Consider the following 20,418-nt stretch of genomic DNA (forward strand, 5'->3'; position numbering starts at 1 on the left):
AGACAGAGAATGTTACGGCTGTCGCTCGGAATGAGACCAAGGTGCAGCGTGGTAGACGTACATTTTGCATTTATTAAATGAATACCAAAAAAGCAAGAAGGATAAATGACACGTACAGTATTTCTGTTTTTTGTGACTGTATTTGTGGAAAAAAGAGAGCGAGAGAGAGACAGAGACACAGAGAGAGAGATGTAAAGGGAGAGAGATTAAGAGAGAAAGACAGAGAATGTTACGGCTGTCGTCGGAATGAGACCAAGGTGCACTGCGTGGTAGACGTACATTTTGCATTTATTAAATGAATACCAAAAAAACTGCAAGAAGGATAAATGACACAGGTGTCTGTTCCTCTATTCTGTTCCACTGTTTGTTCCTCTATAGACATTCTAACTTGTAAGTCATTCTAACTGTCTGTTCCTCTATAGACATTCGAACTGTTTGTTCCTCTATAGACATTCTAACTGGACAAGAGACATTCTAACTGTCTGTTCCTCTATAGACATTCTAACTGTTTGTTCCTCTATAGACATTCTAACTGTCTGTTCCTCTATAGGCATTCTAACTGTCTGTTCCTCTATAGACATTCTAACTGTCTGTTCCTCTATAGACATTCTAACTGTTTGTTCCTCTATTGACATTCTAACGGTTTGTTCCTCGATAGACATGCCTGTTCCTCTACATTCTAACATCTGTTCCTCTACAGACATTCTAACTGTTCCACTGTCTGTTCCTCTATAGACATTCTAACTGTCTGTTCCTCTAAGACATTCTAACTGTCTGTTCCTCTACATTCTAACTGTCTGTTCCTCTATAGACATTCTAACTGTCTGTTCCTCTATAGACCAAATAGACATTCTAACTGTCTGTTCCTCTAAATTCTAACTGTCTGTTCCTCTATAGACATTCTAACTGTCTCCTCTATAGACATTCTACTTCTAACTGTCTGTTCCTCTATAGGCATTCTAACTGTCTGTTCCTCTATAGACATTCTAACTGTCTGTTCCTCTATAGTTCAACTGTTTGTTCTCTATACATTCTAACGTTCTAACTGTCTGTTCCTCTACAGACATTCTAACTGTTCCACTGTCTGTTCCTCTATAGACATTCTAACTGTCTGTTCCTCTATAGACATTCTAACTGTCTAAAACTGTAAATTGTTCCTCTATAGACATTTCTAACTGTCTGTTCCTCTATAGACATTCTAACTGTTTGTTCTCTATAGACATTCTAACTGTCTGTTCCTCTTCTAACTAGTCTGTTCCTCTATAGACATTCTAACTGTCTGTTCCTCTATAGACATTCTAACTGTCTGTTCCTCTATAGACATTCTAATAGTTCCACTGTTCCTCTATTCTAGACATTTCTAACTGTCTGTTCCTCTATAGACATTCTAACTGTCTGTTCCTCTATAGACATTCTAACTGTCTGTTCCTCTATAGACATTCTAACTGTCTGTTCCTCTATAGATATTCTAACTGTTCCACTGTCCTCTATAGACATTCTAACTGTCTGTTCCTCTATAGACATTCTAACTGTTCCACTGTCTGTTCCTCTATAGACATTCTAACTGTCTGTTCCTCTATAGACATTCTAACTGTCTGTTCCTCTATAGACATTCTAACTGTTCCACTGTCTGTTCCTCTTCTATAGACATTCTAACTGTCTGTTCCTCTATAGACATTCTAACTGTCTGTTCCTCTATAGACATTCTAACTGTCTGTTCCTCTATAGACATTCTAACTGTCTGTTCCTCTATAGACATTCTAACTGTCTGTTCCTCTATAGACATTCTAACTGTCTGTTCCTCTATAGACATTCTAACTGTCTGTTCCTCTATAGACATTCTAACTGTCTGTTCCTCTATAGACATTCTAACTGTCTGTTGTTCCTCTATAGACATTCTAACTGACATTCTAACTGTTGTTCCTCTATAGACATGTCCACTGTCTGTTCCTCTATAGACATTCTAACTGTCTGTTCCTCTATAGACATTCTAACTGTCTGTTCCTCTATAGACATTCTAACTGTTCCACTGTTGTTCCTCTATAGACATTCTAACTGTCTGTTCCTCTATAGACATTCTAACTGTCTGTTCCTCTATAGACATTCTAACTGTCTGTTCCTCTATAGACATTCTAACTGTCTGTTCCTCTATAGACATTCTAACTGTTCCACTGTCTGTTCCCTTAAAGGCATTCTAATTATGGCATCTTCAAAAGGTTCCTAGAAGGCATTGTTATCTGTGGGAGGCATCCCGACAGACAGCTTCGGAAGGATCAAACGGAGCATGAGCAGTACGTCGGCCATGGCCTTGCAGGGTTACGACAGTTGGTCACTCCCCTCAGGGTCGCAGGACTTCAACCGGAGGATCAGTGACATCACACATGACATCGAGGCCCTGGGGTTCCAACATGAATGGGGAGAGGAGAGGAGAGGAGAGGAGAGGAGAGGAGAGGAGAGGAGAGGAGGTAAGAATATGGTTAATGTTTGGGTTAGTGTTCAGGTTAGTGTTAAGGGTTAGTGTTAAGGGTTAGTGTTGAGGGTTAGTGTTGAGGGTTAGTGTTAAGGGTTAGTGTTAAGGGTTAGTGTTAAGGGTTAGTGTTGAGGGTTAGTGTTAAGGTTAGGTTAGTGTTAAGATTAGGGCTAATGTTGAGGGTTAGTGTTCAGGTTAGTGTTAAGGGTTAGTGTTGAGGGTTAGTGTTAAGGGTAGAGTTAAGGGTTAGTGTTAAGCGTTAGTGTTCAGGGTAGAGTTAAGGGCTAGTGTTAAGGGTTAGTGTTAAGGGTTAGTGTTAAGGGTTAGTGTTAAGGGTTAGTGTTAAGGGTTAGTGTTGAGGTTAGTGTTAAGGGTTAGTGTTAAGGGTTAGTGTTCAGGTTTGTGTTCAGGTTAGTGTTAAGCGTTAGTGTTCAGGGTAGAGTTAAGGGCTAGTGTTAAGGGTTAGTGTTAAGGCTAGAGTTAAGGGTTAGTGTTGAAGTTTAGTGTTGAGGGTTAGTGTTGAGGGTTAGTGTTAAGGGTTAGTGTTAAGGGTTCTTGTTAAGGGTTAGTGTTAAGGGTTAGTGTTCAGGGTTAGTGTTAAGGGTTAGTGTTAAGGGTTAGTGTTAAGGTTAGTGTTAAGGGTTAGTGTTAAGGGTTGGTGTTCAGGGTCAGTGTTAAGGGTTAATGTTAAGGGTTAGTGTTAAGGGTTAGTGTTCAGGGTTAGTGTTGAGGGTTAGTGTTCAGGGTTAGTGTTGAGGGTTAGTGTTAAGGGTTAGTGTTAAGGTTTGATTTGTCTTCAAATTCTTTGTGGGTCTGTGTAATCTGAGGGAAATATGTGTCTTTAATATGGTCATACATTGGGCAGGAGGTTAGGAAGTGCAGCTCAGTTTCCACCTCATTTTGTGGGCAGTGAGCACATAGCCTATCTTCTCTTGAGAGCCAGGTCTGCCTACTGCAGCCTTTCTCAATAGCAAGGCTATGCTCACTGAGTCTGTACATAGTCAAAGCTTTCCATAAGTTTAGGTTAGTCACAGTGGTCAGGTATTCTGCCACTGTGTACTCTCTGTTTAGGGCCAAATAGCATTCTAGTCTGCTCTGTTTTTTTTTTGTAAATTCTTTCCAATGTGCGGTCTAATTGTGCTGCTGTTCTGGGGCTCTGTGGGGTCTGTTTGTGTTTGTGAACAGAGTCCCAGAACCAGCTTGCTTAGGGGGCTCTTCTTCAGGTTAATCTCTCTGTAGGTGATGGCTTTGTTATGGAAGGTTTGGGAATCGCTTCCTTTTAGGTGGTTGTAGAATTTAACGGCTCTTTTCTGGATTTTGATAATTAGTGGGTATCGGCCTAATTCTGCTCTGCATTATTTAGTGTTCTCAGTTGTACACAGAGGACATTTTTGCAGAATTCTGCGTGCAGAGTCTCAATTTGGTGTTTGTTCCATTTTGTGAATTCTTGGTTGGTGAGCAGACCCCAGACCTCACAACTGTAAAGGGCAATGGGTTCTATAACTGATTCAAGTATTTTTAGCCAGATCCTAATTGGTATGTCAAATTTGATGTTCCATTTGATGGCATAGAAGGCCCCTCTTGCCTTGTCTCAGCTTGTTCACAGCTTAGTGGAAGTTACCTGTGGCGCTGATGTTTAGGCCAAGGTATGTAAAGTTTTATGTGTGCTCTAGGGCAACAGTGTCTAGATGGATGTGTATTTGTGGTCCTGGCAACTGGACCTTTTTTGGAACACCATTATTTTGGTCTTACTGAGATTTACTGTCAGGTCCCAGGTCTGACATAATCTGTGCAGAAGATCTAGGTGCTGCTGTAGGATGTCCTTGGTTGGTGACAGAAGCACCAGATCATTAGCAAACAGTAGACATTAAACTTTAGATTCTAGTAGGGTGAGGCCGGGTGCTGCAGACTTTTCTAGTGCCCTTGACAATTTGTTGAAGAGGGTGGGGCTTAAGCTACATCCATGTCTCAACCCACGGCCCTGTGGAAAGAAATGTGTGTTTTTTTACAATTTTACCCGGACACTTTTTGTTTGTGTACATGGATTTTATAATGCCGTAAGTTTTTCCCCCAACACCAATTTCCATCCATTTGTATAGCAGACCCTCATGCCAAATTGAGTGAAAAGCTCTTTTGAAATCAACAAAGAATGAGAATACTTTGCCTTTGTTTTGACTTGTTTGTTTTTCAATTAGTGTATGAATACGTGAATACGTGGTGAATACGTGGTCTGTCTTTATGGTCATTTGGTAAAAAAGACTATTTGACATTTGCTCAGTACATTGTTTTCACTGAGGAAATGAAGGGTCAACCACAGGGTCAACTACAGGGTCAACCACAGGGTCAACTACAGGGTCAACCACAGGGTCAACTACAGGGTCAACCACAGGGTCAACTACAGGGTCAACCACAGGGTCAACCACAGGGTCAACTACAGGGTCAACTACAGGGTCAACCACAGGGTCAACTACAGGGTCAACCATTGGGTCAACTACAGGGTCAACTACAGGGTCAACTACAGGGACAGCTACAGGGTCAACTACAGGGTCAACCACAGGGTCAACTACAGGGTCAACCACAGGGTCAACCACAGGGTCAGCTACAGGGGTAAACCACAGGGTCAACCACAGGGTCAACCACAGGGTCAACGACTGGGTCAACCACAGGGTCAACTACAGGGTCAACCACAGGGTCAACCACAGGGTCAACGACTGGGTCAACCACAGGGTCAGCCACAGAGTAAACCACTGGGTCAACCACAGGGTCAACCACAGGGTCAACCACAGGGTCAACGACTGGGTCAACCACAGGGTGAGCCACAGGGTCAACCACAGGGTCAACCACTGGGTCAACTACAGGGTCAACTACAGGGTCAACTACAGGGTCAACCACAGGGTCAGCTACAGGGTAAACCACAGGGTCGTCAACCACAGGGTCAGCCACAGGGTCAACCACAGGGTCAACCACAGGGTCAACCACAGGGTCAACCACAGGGTCAACAACTGGGTCAGCCACAGGGTCAGCCACAGGGTCAACCACAGGGTCAACCACAGGGTCAACTACAGGGTCAACCACAGGGTCAACCACAGGGTCAAATACAGGGTCAACTACAGGGGTCAGCCACATTGTCAACCACAGGGTCAACCACAGGGTCAACCACAGGGTCAACCACAGGGTCAGCCACAGGGTCAACCACAGGGTCAAACACAGGGTCAACTACAGGGTCAGCCACAGGGTCAACCACAGGGTCAACCACAGGGTCAACCACAGGGTCAAACACAGGGTCAACTACAGGGTCAGCCACAGGGTCAACCACAGGGTCAACCACAGGGTCAACCACAGGGTCAACCACAGGGCAAGCACCCCTGGAGCAGTTTGGGGATTAAATGCCTTGTGCAAGGGCACAACGGCAGTAGGTGGCTCCTGAGTCGTGAGGCTGAGTGGTCATCTTTATCCTTTCCATATCAGTAGTTTAACTATCAGTGAGGATGTAGCGAGTCACCTAATAAGCGGTAAACATTGTCCCTCTCTCCTTTAGCTATGAGTCAGATCACAGAGAATGGAGATGCTCGGTTTTCCGGTGTCCCCTTGACTGGCCTTTGGAGACAGAGAGGAAGGAAGGAAGGAAGGAAGGAAGGAAGGAAGGAAGGAAGGAAGGAAGGAAGGAAGGAAGGAAGGAAGGAAGGAAGGAAGGAAGGAAGGAAGGAAGGGAGACAGAGACAGAGACAGACAGACAGACAGACAGACAGACAGACAGACAGACAGACAGACAGACAGACAGAAAGAGAGAGAGAGACAGAGAGAGAGAGAGAGAGACAGACAGAGACAGATAGACAGAGACAGAGAGAGAGAGAGGAGAGAGACAGAGAGAGAGAGAGAGAGAGGGGAGAGAGAGGAGAGAGAGAGGAGAGAGACAGAGAGAGAGAGACAGAGAGAGATAGACAGAGACAGAGAGAGAGAGAGAGAGAGAGAGAGAGAGAGAGAGAGGAGAGAGGGAGACAGAGAGAGAGACAGAGAGAGTATCAGTGAAAGAGACAGGGGATGCAACAGAGAGAGAGAGAGAGGAGAGAGAGGATCAGTGAGAGAGACAGGGGATGCAACAGAGAGAGACAGCACGGGGAGGACAGTGATATTCAGAGAGACAACAGTCCTATATAGTGCACTACTTTTAGTGTTTGTGTTTGGTTTTCCTATCCTTGTGGGTACCAGAAGTCCTAACAATGATAGTAAAACAAAATGGGGACATCTTGCAAGGTCCCCATGAGAAAAAAAAGGCTTAGGTTAGGTTAAGGTTTGGGTTAGGGGTAGCCTAGTGGTTAGAGCGTTGGACTAGTAACTGAAAGGTTGCAAGTTCAAATCCCTGAGCTGACAAGGTACAAATCTGTCGTTCTGCTCCTGAACAGGCAGTTAACCCACTGTTCCTAGGCCGTCATTGAAAATAAGAATTTGTTCTTAATTGACTTGCCTAGTAAAATAAAGGGACAATATAATTTTGAATTGGAATCAATTGTTTGGTCCCCACAAGGATAGTAAAACAAACGTGTGTGTGTGTGTGTGTGTGTGTGTGTGTGTGTGTGTGTGTGTGTGTGTGTGTGTGTCAGAGGACAACGTATCATTGCAGAAAATCATCAGCAGGGGATTTTGAGGATTATTTATTCACTGGTCATCATTATACCTCATCTACTAATGTAGCCTAATATCTGTCACAGATGTCTCAGCGGTCTTTTCTAACTGAAAATTGTAAACGTCAAAAATAAATGTGTCCTTATTGTTAATAACACAATATTATTATAGAGTTATTGAGTATTATTGAGAAAATAGGTTGTATTGTGAAATGTACTGTAATAGCCTAATAGACTACTGAGCTGCCGTTCATTATTCGTGTCCATCTGAAGTCTAGTAAATTTATTTTTTTCTCAAATTGTTAAAATGTTTTTGACTTAAGGCGTTCAGAAAAAAAAATCAATTTAAAACCTTTAAAAAAAAAATCTAATCGAGCCCGACCTCAGCTTTCTCCACCGTCCATCTGTTTTAATGTTATTTAGATTAGGCCCTCTCGTCCAATAGAAAGCACAGGGGGCGTGGACAGGTCCTGTTGCGCGAGTGGAACGCCGTGAGATACTTCCTCATTAGAGAATGGCGGCTGCCGCCTGCACTACCGTTAACAACGCTGCCGTTAACAACCCGCAGAAACAACACCGGAGGAAAAGTAGAGATACGCGGCGGAGACAAGCAGCTCTCTTTTTCCTTAGTAACATTTCACTAGATGGACGGCCAGTACAACAGACATACCATGGAAACCGAGACAGCGAGTTGCTGGGGGGCGATATCGGGGCGACAGTGGTCGGGATGTTAACCGTGTCTAGCTATGGGACCTTCACTAACCTACCAACGTCTGTGAGCTGCGGGACCGTTGGGAACGTTTGCGCCGTTCCGGGACTCGGAGTTATCACTGTCCCGCCTATCCTCGTTCTGCCTTCGGACTCGTTCAATGATGGGACAACGGAGGTATTTCTGGAGAGGCGAGGAGGATCGTTTTCCTCGCAGGGAAACCTCCTCTCTCCCTCGGGTCTCCTTCCTACTCCTCTCGGACGACGGAAGTCCTCCACGTTGCTGTCGGTCCAGAGTTGTAATTCGGTGACTTCGGAAACGGGACGGAGGTGAGTTTAGTGCCATGTAATTCGTGTCCTGGAGGCAGAGGTTTTTAGTGCTGTGTATCTGGGATCGTTTGTAATGACACCTCAGTCCTTCCTGTCTGTATCCATCGGCTTGTCATTTCAACTGTACCCACGTTTTGTGAGTCTTGATACGTTGTGGCGTTGATACACGATACAATGTTTCATTTTAACACACAACAACCATCCGTTGTTTACATTATATATTCTCTCGACTGGCTACTTTGTAGAGATAGGGGCACCAAACAAGCAGCTAGACAGGCCATTTTACTAAGTTCAGTTAGACTGGACTGAATGTGTCGTTTTACATCAATCAGCTGGTTATTGTCTCATCCCGACTTGCTGTAATACTTTGCTATTATATGAACCAGGTAAATTAGTGTTTTCACTCCCCTTGACGTTTTCCACATTGTATTACTTTACAGCCTTATTCTAAAATTGATTAAGTCGTTTTTCCCCCTCTGATAATGACAAAACAAAAACAGGTTTTTAGAAGTTTTTTGCAAATTTATATATATATATGTAAATTCTAAAAACCTGTTTTTGTTTTGTCATTATATATAACTGATCACATTTACATCAAGTATTCAGACCCTTTACTCAGTATGTTGTTGAAGCACCTTTGTCAGTGATTGCAGCCTTGAGTCTTCTTGGGTATGACGCTACAAGGTTGACACACCTGTATTTGGGGAGTTTCTCCCATTCTTCTCTGCAGATCCTCTCAAGCTCTGTCTAGTTGTTTGGGGAGTGTTGCTGCACAGCTATTTTCAGTTCTCTCGAGTTGTTTGATCGGGTTCAAGTCCAGGCTCTGGCTGGGCCACTCAAGGCCATTCAGAGACTTGTCCGAAGCCACTCCTGCGTTGTCTTGGCTGTGTCCTGAGGGTCGTTATCCTATTGGAAGGTGAACCTTCACCCCACTGTGAGGTCCTGAGTGCTCTGGTGCTGGTTTTCATCAAGGATCTCTCTGTACTTTGCTCTGTTTATCTTTCCCTCGATCCTGACTAGTCTCCCAGTCCCTGAAAAACATCCCCACAGCATGATGATGCTGCCACCACCATGCTTCACCGTAGGGATGGTGCCAGGTTTCCTCCAGACATGACGCTTGGCATTCAGACCAATGAGTACAATCTTGGTTTCATCACACCATAGAATCTTGTTTCTCAAGGTCCGGGTGCTTTTTTGGCAAACTCCAAGCGGGCTGTCGTGCATTTTACTGAGGAGTGGCTTCTGTCTGGCCACTCTACCATAAAGGTCTGATTGGTGGAGTGATGGTGAGATGGTTGTCCTTCTGGAAGGTTCTCACATTTCCACAGAGGAACTCAGGAGCTCTGTCGGCGTGACCATTGGGTTCTTGGTCACCAAGGCCCTTCTCCCTCGATTGCTCAGTTTGGCCGGGTTGCCAGTTCTAGGAAGAGTCCTGGTGGTTCCAAGCTTCTTCCATTTCAGAATGATGGAGGCCACGGTGTTTTTGGGGACCTTCAATGCTGCAGACATTTTTTGGTACCCTTCCCCAGATCTGTGCCTCGACACAATCCTGTCTCGGTGCTCTACGGACAATTACTTCAACCTCCTGGCTTGGTTTTTGCTCTGACATGCCCTGTCAACTGTGGGACCTTTATATAGACAGGTGTGTGTGCCTTTTCCAAATCATGTCCAATCAATTGACTTTACCACAGGTGGACTCCAATCAAGTTGTAGAAACAAGGATGATCAATGGAAACAAGATGCACCTGAGCTCTATATATATATATTCCAAAGTCGTTTTTTTTTAAAATATATTTTATAACATTTCTAAACCTGCTTTTGCTTTTTTTTTATGGGGTGTCGTTATGGGGTGTCGTGACGTCGTTATGGGGTATTGTGTGTAGATTGCTGCTGATTGTTTTATATAATCCGTTTTAGAATAAGGCTGCAACGTAACAACATGTAGAAATAGTCAAGGGGTCTGAATACTTTCTGAAGGCCCTGTATAATCATCTTTAAACCGATTCTTCAATGGAGCCACCCTTTGCCTTGATGACAGCTTTGCACACTGGCGTTCTCTCTAAGTCCTCTTTTTAAAGTGAACTCTAGGGGTAAATAAAAGTCAAAATAACTCCGTTCCCTTTGAATGAGGACTCAACGCTTTTGCCAGATCACTTCACCTGTTTTGTGGTCTGAGTCCTATTTGCATTCACATTGGTACCAAGAAAGGTACAAAAAAAAGTAAAAAGGATCCCAGTGGCAAGTTAAATCCACTTCAATTTCAATTCGTGACAAGGAGTCTCTCTTTGTTATTTGCTGAACTCAACATATGCACTACCAGTCAAATGTTTGGACACACCTACTCATTCAAGGGTTTTCTTTATTGTTTTTCACTATTTTCTACATTGTAGAATAATAGTGAAGACATCAGAACTATGAAATAACACACATGGAATCATGTAGTAACCAAAAAAGTGTTAAACACATCAAAATATTATATTTGAGATTCTTCAATGCAGCCACCATTTGCCTTGATGACAGCTTTGCACACTCTTGGCATTCTCTCTAAGTCTAGATATTAGTCTCGGTTGAGAATAGTATATTTCCAATTTAAGGAAAATTGCACATCTTTATGAAAAGGTAAACAATGAAAATCACTTTGTAACAAAAACAACGACCATTCATATATCATTCAACAGTAAAGTGAACTCTTTGCCTTGATGACAGCTTTGCACACTGGCGTTCTCTCTAAGTCCTCTTTTTAAAGTGAACTCTAGGGGTAAAAAAAAGTCAAAATAACTCCGTTCCCTTTGAATGAGGACTCAACTCTTTTGCCAGATCACTTCACCTGTTTTGTGGTCCGAGTCCTATTTGCATTCACATTGGTACCAAGAAAGGTACCAAGATCTTTTTCCAACATTCACTCAATGCATTCTGGGTTTTTACCATGAGCAGGACGAGCCATTCCATCAGAATGTTGTCATCACACTGATAGATATATACTTATATTTTGGAAGCTAAAAGATTGCATTTAGTTAAAAGATGAGACTATAATTGTAAACAAAAGATACTATTAACGTGTACATATTATTGGTAACAGAATAAATAGCAGAAGAATAACTACACAGAAATAGAGAATTGTACACACAGCATAGGCTACTTCCCCTATAATTAAGCAATAAGACATGAGGGGATGTGGTATATGGCCAATATACCACAGCTAAGGGCTGTTCTTCTTAAGCACGACGCAACGAGGAGTGCCTGGACACAGCCCTTAGCCGTGGTATATTGGCCATATACAACAACCCCCTGAGGTGCCTTGTTGCTGTTATAAACTGGTTACCAACACAACCAGGGGCGGCAAACTACTTTGACATAGTGCACTACTTTTAACCAGAGAACCCTATGTCAAAGTAGTGCACTACTTTTAACCAGAGAACCCTATGTCAAAGTAGTGCACTACTTTTAACCAGAGAACCCTATGTCAAAGTAGTGCACTACTTTTAACCAGAGAACCCTATGTCAAAGTAGTGCACTACTTTTAACCAGAGAACCCTATGAAGGGAACAGGGTGCCATTTGGGATGCTGGCTGTCTATGCCACAAAGGGTGGGGGGGGGGACTGTGGTGGATTGCCTGTTCGTTTTAAAATAGGAGGAAATAGTTACTTGTAGTGTGTGATTGGCATAGCAGTGTTTATGGCAGCCTACTCATACACCCATCTAGACGTTGAGGCGGAAATGTTTGGTGGAGTCTACAGTTTGTGGGGGCTTTTTATAATGTGCCAACTTTAGACTTTCCGTGCAAGGGTTTTGTCATGGGACTTGTCTCACTGCATCACCGTTAGGTAGGATAGATTGTTTGCAATATAATGTGTTTTGATGTATTTTGAACTATTTTTTTTTTCTTTCTCAATGAATGTCGACGAGTAAACATCATTGAAAATGGTCCAAAAAATACATCAAAACACATATTATATTGCATACCTGTTACGTTTTTAAGGGTCCTGTCTAATTATTTCTGCAAGCGGTTCAGTTGCCAGTGCGAACAGGAGGGAGTGGAATGAGGACATCCCTGTCTTGTGCCTCTTTCTGAAGCAATTTTATCAGATAACGTATCATTTTTGGATATTGTTGCTTTAGGATATTTTATATCATATTTGAATCGCTTTTATTATTTAATTTGGAAAACTTTCAAAGTTTGTAATAGAAAACACCATTCAAGACAGCCTTTTCGTCATCAACAGCCGTTATTGATACATCTAGATCTTGTTTGTTTTTTTAGCACATTGTATTAAATTGAAACATGTTCTTAAATTTGTTTCTAAGTGTTTAGTTTTAATAAACCGTGTTTGGATTAATATGTATCAAGTCTTGAAGAACTTTTTCCATTCTGTTGCCTATGAACTTTGTTATGATTTTATTGTTGCAATTTATTCAATTTATGGGTCTGTAACTAGCAGGGGACTCAAGATTTTCCCGAGTTTTAAATAGAACTGAAATAACGGTTTGATACATGGAACTAGGAAGTACTGAATTGAGTGACTTGTGTTGTCATTTGAGTAAGTACGGGACGTTACTTTGTCCCAAAATTTTGACTAGAATTCTATAGGAAAGTCGTCCATTCCTGGTGCTTTTCACGCGAATGTTTTAACTGACTAGTATGTATTTTTGGGCGATCTCTGTTTTTAGTGATTTTAATTTTTTTTGTCTGCTCATAGCTGCTTCAGGATAGTGGAGTCTAAGAAGGCATGTCCCACTGTTGTGTAATTCTAATTTGTATAGATTTTCATAGATTTTAAAATGTTCATTCATCTCATGGTTGTTTTTAATGTGTTTTGTATCTTGATGTATTAAAATTATAACTGGTTAGATGTGTATTCATTATGTAAGGGCTGTTAGATGTTTACCAGGTTTAGTAACCATTTAAGTAGTATGCTTTATGTGAGGGCTGTTTACCAGGTTTAGTAACCATTAAGTAGTACGCTTTATGTGAGGGCTGTTAGATGTTTAGTAACCATTAAGTGGTAGGCTTTATGTGAGTTTAACCTGTATATTCAGAAATGTTATTTTCTTCTTTACCTTGCAAAGATTATTTATGGGCTTTTTTTTTCCTAAAATAGTGATTTCTTTTTCTTTTTAATGTTAATTTCTAAACTCAATTGAAAGTTTGCTGTATGCTGTTAGTCAACCAACTGGGTCACAGTGTGGTTGTTCACCTGCATGTATAGAGTCAACACACACAAAACATGATGTCAATCTCACTATGTTAGAACAGCGACAACAAACGCAGCAGGCTTGGGGTTAATTCAATTCAGCAAGTTACTCTGGCCTGAACCATGTTCCATACATTACCCTGGCCTGAACCGTGTTCCATACATTACTCTGGCCTGAACCATGTTCCATACATTACCCTGGCCTGAACCGTGTTCCATACATATTACCCTGGCCTGAACCGTGTTCCATACATATTACCCTGGCCTGAACCGTGTTCCATACATATTACCCTGGCCTGAACCGTGTTCCATACATATTACCCTGGCCTGAACCGTGTTCCATACATATTACCCTGGCCTGAACCGTGTTCCATACATATTACCCTGGCCTGAACCGTGTTCCATACATATTACCCTGGCCTGAACCGTGTTCCATACATTACCCTGGCCTGAACCGTGTTCCATACATATTACCCTGGCCTGAACCGTGTTCCATACATTACCCTGGCCTGAACCGTGTTCCATACATATTACCCTGGCCTGAACCGTGTTCCATACATATTACCCTGGCCTGAACCGTGTTCCATACATTACTCTGGCCTGAACCGTGTTCCATACATATTACCCTGGCCTGAACCGTGTTCCATACATATTACCCTGGCCTGAACCGTGTTCCATACATATTACCCTGGCCTGAACCGTGTTCCATACATATTACCCTGGCCTGAACCGTGTTCCATACATATTACCCTGGCCTGAACCGTGTTCCATACATATTACCCTGGCCTGAACCGTGTTCCATACATTACCCTGGCCTGAACCGTGTTCCATACATATTACCCTGGCCTGAACCGTGTTCCATACATATTACCCTGGCCTGAACCGTGTTCCATACATTACCCTGGCCTGAACCGTGTTCCATACATTACCCTGGCCTGAACCGTGTTCCATACATTACCCTGGCCTGAACCGTGTTCCATACATTACCCTGGCCTGAACCGTGTTCCATACATATTACCCTGGCCTGAACCGTGTTCCATACATATTACCCTGGCCTGAACCGTGTTCCATACATATTACCCTGGCCTGAACCGTGTTCCATACATATTACCCCGGCCTGAACCGTGTTCCATACATTACTCTGGCCTGAACCGTGTTCCATACATATTACCCCGGCCTGAACCGTGTTCCATACATTACTCTGGCCTGAACCGTGTTCCATACATATTACCCTGGCCTGAACCGTGTTCCATACATATTACCCTGGCCTGAACCGTGTTCCATACATATTTCCCTGGCCTGAACTGTGTTCCATACATTACCCTGGCCTGAACCGTGTTCCATACATTACCCTGGCCTGAACCGTGTTCCATACATTACCCTGGCCTGAACCGTGTTCCATACATTACCCTGGCCTGAACCGTGTTCCATACATTACCCTGGCCTGAACCGTGTTCCATACATATTACCCTGGCCTGAACCGTGTTCCATACATATTACCCTGGCCTGAACCGTGTTCCATACATATTACCCTGGCCTGAACCGTGTTCCATACATATTACCCTGGCCTGAACCGTGTTCCATACATATTACCCCGGCCTGAACCGTGTTCCATACATTACTCTGGCCTGAACCGTGTTCCATACATTACTCTGGCCTGAACCGTGTTCCATACATATTACCCCGGCCTGAACCGTGTTCCATACATTACTCTGGCCTGAACCGTGTTCCATACATATTACCCTGGCCTGAACCGTGTTCCATACATATTACCCTGGCCTGAACCGTGTTCCATACATATTACCCTGGCCTGAACCGTGTTCCATACATATTACCCTGGCCTGAACCGTGTTCCATACATTACCCTGGCCTGAACCGTGTTCCATACATTACCCTGGCCTGAACCGTGTTCCATACATATTACCCTGGCCTGAACCGTGTTCCATACATATTACCCTGGCCTGAACTGTGTTCCATACATTACCCTGGCCTGAACCGTGTTCCATACATATTACCCTGGCCTGAACCGTGTTCCATACATATTACCCTGGCCTGAACCGTGTTCCATACATATTACCCTGGCCTGAACCGTGTTCCATACATATTACCCTGGCCTGAACCGTGTTCCATACATATTACCCCGGCCTGAACCGTGTTCCATACATATTACCCCGGCCTGAACCGTGTTCCATACATTACCCTGGCCTGAACCGTGTTCCATACATTACCCTGGCCTGAACCGTGTTCCATACATATTACCCTGGCCTGAACCGTGTTCCATACATATTACCCTGGCCTGAACCGTGTTCCATACATATTACCCTGGCCTGAACCGTGTTCCATACATTACCCTGGCCTGAACCGTGTTCCATACATATTACCCTGGCCTGAACCGTGTTCCATACATATTACCCTGGCCTGAACCGTGTTCCATACATATTACCCTGGCCTGAACCGTGTTCCATACATTACCCTGGCCTGAACCGTGTTCCATACATTACCCTGGCCTGAACCGTGTTCCATACATATTACCCTGGCCTGAACCGTGTTCCATACATTACCCTGGCCTGAACCGTGTTCCATACATATTACCCTGGCCTGAACCGTGTTCCATACATTACCCTGGCCTGAACCGTGTTCCATACATTACCCTGGCCTGAACCGTGTTCCATACATATTACCCTGGCCTGAACCGTGTTCCATACATTACCCTGGCCTGAACCGTGTTCCATATATTACCCTGGCCTGAACCGTGTTCCATACATTACCCTGGCCTGAACCGTGTTCCATACATTACCCTGGCCTGAACCGTGTTCCATATATTACCCTGGCCTGAACCGTGTTCCATACATATTACCCTGGCCTGAACCGTGTTCCATACATTACCCTGGCCTGAACCGTGTTCCATACATTACCCTGGCCTGAACCGTGTTCCATACATATTACCCTGGCCTGAACCGTGTTCCATACATATTACCCTGGCCTGAACCGTGTTCCATATATTACCCTGGCCTGAACCGTGTTCCATACATATTACCCTGGCCTGAACCGTGTTCCATACATATTACTCTGGCCTGAATCGTGTTCCATACATATTACCCTGGCCTGAACCGTGTTCCATACATTACCCTGGCCTGAACCGTGTTCCATACATATTACCCTGGCCTGAACCGTGTTCCATACATTACCTTTGTGCTTGTCACACACTGTTGATGCTAGTAGCTTAACGCTTATTGAGACTGTCGATGCTAGTAGCTTAATGCTTATTGAGACTGTCGATGCTAGTAGCTTAACGCTTATTGAGACTGTCGATGCTAGTAGCTTAACGCTTATTGAGACTGTCGATGCTAGTAGCTTAACGCTTATCGAGACTGCCGATGCTAGTAGCTTAACGCTTATTGAGACTGTCGATGCTAGTAGCTTAACGCTTATTGAGACTGTCGATGCTAGTAGCTTAACGCTTATTGAGACTGTCGATGCTAGTAGCTTAACGCTTATTGAGACTGTCGATGCTAGTAGCTTAACGCTTATCGAGACTGCCGATGCTAGTAGCTTAACGCTTATCGAGACTGTCGATGCTAGTAGCTTAACGCTTATCGAGACTGTCGATGCTAGTAGCTTAACGCTTATTGAGACTGCCGATGCTAGTAGCTTAACGCTTATTGAGACTGTCGATGCTAGTAGCTTAACGTTCACTCTTCAAGGGTAGACAGAGGGCTAGTAGACATAGCAAGCTGTTTTTGTAAATAACACATTTGTTCTTTATTGACCTGCCTGGTAAAATGAAATATGTTGTTGCTCATACAAGACAGGTGAGACAGAGATGAACACACAGACCATGGCAGAGGCTGCTTTGTGAGAACAAGCCCTACGCTGGAATCTGAATGACATCATCAGTCTAAGGGGGACAGAGGAAAGGGTTGTTGCTCTGTCTTATGAAACTTTCACATCTGAAAATGGTCTTGGTTTATAACAAGGAACTGAAACAAACCACTCCCTACAGCATGATGATGTCACACTGTAAAAGTTGCATGACCAGCAAGGACTGTGTGTTGGGGGTGGGGCTAGCACTGTGTGTTGGGGGTGGGGCTAGCACTGTGTGTTGGGGTATGGGGCCCGGACTGTGTGTTGGGGTATGGGGCCCGGAGTGTGTGTTGGGGTATGGGGCCCGGACTGTGTGTTGGGGTATGGGGCCCGGACTGTGTGTTGGGGTATGGGGCCCGGACTGTGTGTTGGGGTATGGGGCCCGGACTGTGTGTTGGGGTATGGGGCCCGGACTGTGTGTGTTGACTGTCCTCTGACCTCTGCTCAACCCCCCTCTCTTCCCAGGCTGTCTGTCTCCAGAGCCAAATTAATGAGGTCCTGTATAAACACACAGTCTCAGCCTCTAGACTGCATAATGTCTATCTGCTAACAGCCATTCCAGGACAGATAACATGCATGGTCCGTTTTTCTCCAAATACAGGCCTGTCTGTCCAATAGACCACCTGTCTGTCTGACCCATTGACCACCTGTCTGTCTGACCCATTGACCACCTGTCTGTCTGACCCATTGACCACCTGTCTGTCTGACCCATTGACCACCTGTCTGTCTGACCCATTGACCACCTGTCTGCCTGACCCATTGACCACCTGTCTGTCTGACCCATTGACCACCTGTCTGTCTGACCCATTGACCACCTGTCTGTCTGACCCATAGACCACCTGTCTGTCTGACCCATTGACAACCTGTCTGTCTGACCCATTGACCACCTGTCTGTCTGACCCATTGACCAGCTGTCTGTCTCATCGACCAGCTGCATGTCTGACCCATTGATCAACTATCTGTCTGACCCATTGACCACCTGTCTGTCTGTCCAATAGACCACCTGTCTGTCCTTCCAATAGACCACCTGTCTGTCTGACCCATTGACCATCTGTCTGTCTCATCGACCAGCTGCATGTCTGACCCATTGATCAACTATCTGTCTGACCCATTGACCACCTGTCTGTCCTTCCAATAGACCACCTGTCTGTCCTTCCAATAGACCACCTGTCTGTCTGACCCATTGACCATCTGTCTGTCTGACCCATTGACCACCTGTCTGTCTCATTGACCAGCTGTCTGTCTGACCCATTGACCACCTGTCTGTCTGACCCATAGACCACCTGTCTGTCTCATTGACCACCTGTCTGTCTGACCCATTGACCAGCTGTCTGTCTCATTGACCAGCTGTCTGTCTGACCCATTGACCACCTGTCTGTCTGACCCATAGACTACCTGTCTGTCTCATTGACCACCTGTCTGTCTGATCCATTGACCACCTGGCGTTTGGAGCAAAAACAAAACATTCTAGACTATAGAACAGATTTGATCTGAAATTTGATGATGGATTTGTCCCAAATGGTATCCTATTTAGTGCACTAGTTTTGACCAGGGCCCCTACGGAATAGGGTGTCATTTGTAATGCACTCCTACATGTTGTGGTATTCTCATGACCGTAGCCAGATGTTCATGTAAGGTACGTTCCAAATGTCACCCTATTCTCTATTTAGTGTCCCAAAATGGCACCCTGTTCTCTATTTAGTGTCCCAAAATGGCACCCGGTTCTCTATTTAGTGTCCCAAAATGGCACCCGGTTCTCTATATAGTGCACTACCTTTGAACAGGGCCTGTCATGCCAAATAGTTTCCCCTCTGCCAAAAAGTGTCACTATGGGATTCCATGAGTTCTAGCTTATGTTGCTAGAACTTGAAAAATTCTGACCGGATTACGTGATGAATCAAAGCGTCCGTTGCTATGCTGGTTGCTTGGATCTATTTCACTTTATAAGCGCTCGCTCAGTTCGCACAAAATTATTACCTCAGAATTGCTCCCCAAGGACGGTGTTTTTGAGGATGACAACCTGCTGCTTCAGAGGACTAAAAAGACAGGAAAGAGAACACTCTTTAACCTTACCATATATTTGTCTTTATATAAGAACACTTGTTAAATAGGAAGAAATAGTGTAGGCTGTATATAGATTGACGTTGCTAGCTACTGTACATATTTACCTCAGCCTGTCTGGTCATTTAGCCAGCCAGCCAGACAGTTTTATTTAGCTAAAGTTAGCTAGCTAGCTAGCTACTGTAACTGTTATTGTAGCTTTCTGTTTGTATATATCTTGCATTTCAATGGCATCCCTCAGAGATTTTCTTTTAACTTTCCAACCAGGCGAAGTACAATGAAGACACCACTGATCTCGACAAGAGGCGCAATGTTAAGCAATGCTATTTAGATAACTGGCCGGATTTAGCTATGTACAACCAATTTCCATCTAGCTAGTTGGTCGTCTACATGTTGCTAGCTGTACATATAGTTCAATGGGAGGACGGCTCGTAATAATGTCTGGAATGGACTAAATGGAATGGTTAACATAACAGATGATCGGTAATTGTCCCAATTCAAATTTTGCCCTGACAAGTTGTTTTTGTGATGGTTACTTTATTGGACCACAGCAGAGTTAAATATTCTAGAATGTGTGTGTGTGTGTGTGTGTGTGTGTGTGTGTGTGTGTTTCAGTATCTTTACAAATTTGAAAATGTGCATACTGTTTGATACAGACGTGGGTAACAAAATAATCTTCTCTCTAACACTTTAAATGTTAGGGGTTGACCTCATTCACTAAATCCAGGAATGGCAACAGCTGGTGTCTGATGGCGACCGATCACTTTACCAAGTGGATGGAGGCAATACCCATTTAAGGTCAGTACGGGAAGAGTACGTGCTTAACTTGGGGCTGCAGGGTAGCCTAGTGGTTAGAGTGTAGAGGCGGCAGGGTAGCCTAGTGGTTAGAGTGTAGAGGCGGCAGGGTAGCCTAGTGGTTGGAGTGTAGAGGCGGCAGGGTAGCCTAGTGGTTAGAGTGTAGAGGCGGCAGGGTAGCCTAGTAGTTGGAGTGTAGAGGCGGCAGGGTAGCCTAGTGGTTAGCGTGTAGAGGCGGCAGGGTAGCCTAGTGGTTAGAGTGTAGAGGCGGCAGGGTAGCCTAGTGGTTAGAGCGTTGGACTAGTAACCGGAAGGTTGCGAGTTCAAACCCCCGAGCTGACAAGGTACAAATCTGTCGTTCTGCCCCTGAACAGG

At 44.2% G+C, this 20,418-nt stretch overlaps 1 protein-coding gene across 1 annotated transcript in view; it reads left to right on the plus strand.

Annotated features, from left to right (window-relative positions):
* Nucleotides 1-7,606: 7,606 nt before the first annotated feature.
* The window catches only part of LOC135503870 (CDK5 and ABL1 enzyme substrate 2-like), a 71,441-nt gene continuing 58,629 nt past the window's right edge, over nucleotides 7,607-20,418 (plus strand). Inside the window, exon 1 of the mRNA XM_064922039.1 lies at nucleotides 7,607-8,130. Coding sequence (XP_064778111.1) covers nucleotides 7,607-8,130 — 524 coding nt within the window. The remainder of the gene's footprint in view (nucleotides 8,131-20,418) is intronic.

The sequence above is a fragment of the Oncorhynchus masou genome, chromosome 18 (assembly GCF_036934945.1).
Source record: "Oncorhynchus masou masou isolate Uvic2021 chromosome 18, UVic_Omas_1.1, whole genome shotgun sequence".
Classification (NCBI taxonomy): Eukaryota; Metazoa; Chordata; class Actinopteri; order Salmoniformes; family Salmonidae; genus Oncorhynchus; species Oncorhynchus masou.